This window comes from Rhinopithecus bieti, unplaced genomic scaffold, assembly GCF_001698545.2.
Source record: "Rhinopithecus bieti isolate Rb0 unplaced genomic scaffold, ASM169854v2 scaffold_41853, whole genome shotgun sequence".
NCBI lineage: Eukaryota > Metazoa > Chordata > Mammalia > Primates > Cercopithecidae > Rhinopithecus > Rhinopithecus bieti.
In genome coordinates, this window is record NW_016817744.1 from 497,773 (window position 1) to 502,332 (window position 4,560).

Sequence of the window (4,560 nt, forward strand, 5' to 3'; positions counted from 1 at the left end):
AGCCATTTTAGGAAATAAGCCCCACATCCCAAGGGTTCAGCTGAAGAGGGTCACATTTGAGAACAGGTGTGCTACTTCACTGAGCAGGAATTTTAAAATGTCAAACATTAGAACCACTTGAGAAACTCCAACTCAGCCTGCCAACAGACCCTTCTGGGCACGTGTCAATAAATGTCTTGCAGAGACGGGCATTTGAGAACGTCTCTCCTCACCAACTCAAAGTTAGTTAAAACAAATCATCATGGTACGTTCTTAAAAAGACTACATTTTATGTTTCCTCTCTCAATCTCACCTCTTGAAAAAAACAATTATTTTTTTAAATGTGGTCATCCAAAAAGTTCACATATATTACATGATAATAGTCATAACAGCAGCATTACTTTTTTTAAATATCCCTAAAGCTCAATCTCTTTTAACCTATTTTGTATCCCCAACTGCAAGAGTAATAAGAACTGAGCTGTTTTCCTTAACATTATCAGAGTTACTTCCATTCCTTTGCAAATGAGAAACTAATAATACAAACTTGGCTGCAGTATCCTTTAAACTCTATGCCTCCCAGTAGGACACCTGGTGTTCTGCAATCCATCAGTCAGTTCTAGGGCAAATGCAAACAATACTTTCCGTTACAATAACTTGTATCCAGGAAAAAGAAACAGGCACCCTGTTGCATCTGTAGCATAGCAGCCAGAGAAAAGTTTACTAGCTATAGTCAATTGGAAGCTGTGGAGCTGGGCCAAGTTAGCATGTTTTTCTCCGCCTCTAGATGAAGTCATGATTGAAATATGACATTGAACTTTTTTAAAAAGGGAAGGGGAGCAGGAAAGAAAAGCTAAACCTGCGACAAAGTGTCCTGTGCCCAGAACGCGGTTAGGAAGTGTGTGCATACTTCTGAACCCTGAGTCGTTCTCAGTTCTGTAACCTTCTCCTCCCACTGGGTGGAGCAGGGCCTTTAAGAGCAGCTGGAATGCAGTTCCCCTGATCAGCGTAGCCAGTTGTTGCCTGTCTGAACCTCTGCCAGTCCTAAAGAGTGGTGCTCTGAGCTCCAACCAGCGGGCCTCATCCTGCACCCTCACCACCGCAACTTCTCACCCGAGCAAGAAGCAGCTCCCAGAGAGGAAGAACGTTCCCACCTGCCTAGCCATGGGAGAGGACGCTGCACAGGCCGAAAAGTTCCAGCACCCTGGGTCTGACATGCGGCAGGAAAAGCCCTTGAGCCCCAGCCCGATGCCTTCCTCCACACCGAGCCCGAGCCTGAACTTGGGGAACACGGAGGAGGCCATCAGGGACAACTCACAGGTGAACGCCGTCACGGTGCTCACGCTCCTGGACAAGCTGGTGAACATGCTGGACGCCGTGCAGGAGAACCAGCACAAGATGGAGCAGCGACAGATCAGTTTGGAGGGCTCCGTGAAGGGCATCCAGAACGACCTCACCAAGCTCTCCAAGTACCAGGCCTCCACCAGCAACACGGTGAGCAAGCTGCTGGAGAAGTCCCGCAAGGTCAGCGCCCACACGCGCGCGGTCAAAGAGCGCATGGACAGGCAGAGCGCACAGGTGAAGCGGCTGGAGAACAACCACGCCCAGCTCCTCCGACGCAACCATTTCAAAGTGCTCATCTTCCAGGTCAGTGCCCCCTATGCCTCCTTACAGGAGGGCTGGAACTCCTCAACATTCTTGATCTCACTCATCCTGGCTCTCACAGCCATTTTCACATTTGTCCTGCCTGTCAGGGATCACACACATAAGGCACTTTCCCCTATCTGCCTGCAGCAAGCAAATATGAAATCTGCACACAGGGGTGGGAATTTCCCAGGTCACTGCAGACTAACCCAAAGAAGATGCCTGCGGGCTTAGTAGGCCCCGGGTCATTTGTCAGGGAGCACCTGGATGTACTCTGTACAGGTTGGGAAGACGTGCAGGTGCTTGCACCCTAGTCAAATTCATTTATCTCTTTGCATTAGGGGCAAGGCTCTGGCTGCAGCTGTTAGCTGGACAGGGCAAATTAATTCAGTGGCTGTTCATTAACTCTTTGTGGAAATGAAGTGATCATGTGAGGTATTTTGTTGTTTTTTTAACCAAAAAGTCAAACTATCCCTTTGTACAAAGGCTACCAACGTTTTGGGGACCAAGCAAATAGAGGATTGATTCCATTAGAGTTAGCTTTGTTCTTTTAAGACTTTTTTTGGGCAGAGCAATCTTGCGGAGTTCTTTTCTAGCAAATGCACTAGAAATAGAGAGTACAAACACACTAGATATGCCTCTCTTTGTTCAGAGAGACCGCAACTGTTAAGTAAAATAAACAGAATGTTATCAGCTATAGTCACAAAGGTTAGTCTTAAATGTTTCTCCCTCAAACGGTTGCCTTCGAATAAAAAGTCCACTTAATTTTTTTTTTTAATGCATCAATGATGCAATTAATGTAGCAAGAGGCTATCTGGGGACAGGGAGATTGCGTGGGGCTGTTGTTCCGCCAAGTGGTGGGCATTTGTGAATCCCAGGGCAGCCCTGCCTAATGCTGGAAGCCCTTCTGCCCAGTGGAATCCAGCCAGCACAGAGCCCAGGAAGTGATTGCCATCCTCGCCCCAGGGCTGTCTTGTTGTGACCATATGAATAGGAGAAGATTTCAAAGCCATGGAAGGGAGAGGCTATAACCAACAGTTTGATTGTGAAAGGCACACAGGGAGAGCCTTCATCTCCCAAGCGAGATTTAGAAATTGGGATTTAAACCGAGGGAGCCTTCTTTTTCAAAAGGAATCTGCTCTGCCAAGTTAGAACCTAAGCCTTCCTACCCCCATAAAAGGAAAGACTCATCTCGCTGCTTTTTTGTCCTCCTCAAATTGCACTTGAGTATTGTAAAGGTTTAGGGAGCCTATGTCCTCCTCTACCTTACAGGCTTTTGCAGCTGAAAACTTTTCAGCTTTTAATGCAAATGCAGTGGCTTTTCATGCACCAGATGAATTGAAAAGAGATACCATAACTGGGCCTTTCTTAACCATATGAGATCCTTACTTTATTAGCCTAAGAGATATTAGAAATCTCAGCTCTCAAGGCATTTCTAAATTAAATACTGATCTCCAAACAAAACCAAACATGTACAGACCTGTTTAAGTCTGAGACACCAAAGGAAATTGTCCTGCTTCCAGTATGAATCAGGCAAATTATCTCTTGTCCCATCCCTCAGTTAAGGAGGAGGAAAAAAGTATTTATCTTGTAGAGGAAAGTCACAATTTATCAGGATTGGGTTTTGTTTTGTTTTGTCATGGATGTTCTGCAGATGTTGAGGGGAGGGATAGAGAGGATATGCTAGTAGAAATTCAGGAGAATTATAAATCTGACATTTAAAAAAAAAAAAAAAAAACACTGCTTGGGAACTTAAAGGCATATGCTGTTGTGAGGGCCTGACATGGTCTCCTGTTTTGTCGCATTGAATTGGCAGGTGTGAAATTGCAGCCAGAAATAGTAGAAATTCTCCACCTAGTGAGTAAAAGCTGAAACAGGGGTGCTCAAGACCAAACTGGAAGCTAAGAGTATCCATAGCAATGTGCTCGGACTCCATTCTGGCCCCTTTAGAAACCCATCCCCAAGGACACATTTCAAGAGCATTTTAGGAGGCAGGAAACTAGAGGCAAGTGACCGGACCTTTCTTAAGACATGGAAGATCCTTATTACCCTAAAGGATACTAGAATTCTCAACTCTCAAGGCATCGCAAGACGATTGTTTTGTAAAAAACAAATGCAAGTATAGTCACTCAGTGGACTCTCTTGGTCCTTCTAAAAGTAGCAGTTTCCCCAGAGTAATAATTATGCCAATGGATAAAACAATAATTTGTATTGGAGAGTGGCCCAGTATAGTAGTTCAGAAGATAAATTTTGGAGTCACACAAACAGTAGTTCAAATCCTAGTTCTACCACTTACTAAATATGTGATATTGGACACCGTTTGTAGCTTCTCCAAACCTGTTTTCTCATCTACACGCCGATGATATTAATAAGAGCAAAAAAAATCAAGCATTTAATAAATCCAGCATACATTGGTAAGCATCTTATTTATCCTGAATTTACAGATGAGGATGTTGAGATTCGAAAATGTTTATGGCTTGTCTGAAGCTAGTTAGTAAGCAAGTGGTGAAACTGGGATTCAAACTCATGTTTAATTGATTTCAAAGCATGTACTCTTGAACACTAATGCTTCTTCCCTCTTATCTCTCTCATAGAGTCAGGAATGAAAGAAATAACATTTAAAATAGTTAGCAGGGACTGGCATGGTATAAGTGCTCAATGAATAGAAGATATTACTGAGTGGATCTGAAATTCATTGGCTCAGAAAGAAGGCTACACTTTTGCTTTGTTAGAAATATGGTCCTTGGGTAAAAACTGACCTCACCTTACCCAGGATCTTTTTTTTTTATTTATTTATTTATTTATTTTTAGCACACAGAAGCACAGAAACTTTGGAGTTGGACTGACTTGGGATCTAATCCAAGTTCTATCATCTACTCTCTGTGCGACTTTGAGTAACTATGTCTGCTTCTGATCCAAAAATAATGTATTTCACATAAC

The 4,560-nt window shown here is 43.6% G+C and overlaps 1 protein-coding gene across 1 annotated transcript in view; it reads left to right on the top strand.

Annotated features, from left to right (window-relative positions):
• The first annotated feature begins 777 nt into the window (after window positions 1-777).
• CAVIN2 (caveolae associated protein 2) overlaps window positions 778-4,560 on the top strand; it is a 13,528-nt gene continuing 9,745 nt past the window's right edge. Inside the window, exon 1 of the mRNA XM_017856109.1 lies at window positions 778-1,623. Within this exon, the coding sequence (XP_017711598.1) occupies window positions 1,141-1,623 (483 nt within the window). The 5' untranslated portion in view covers window positions 778-1,140. The remainder of the gene's footprint in view (window positions 1,624-4,560) is intronic.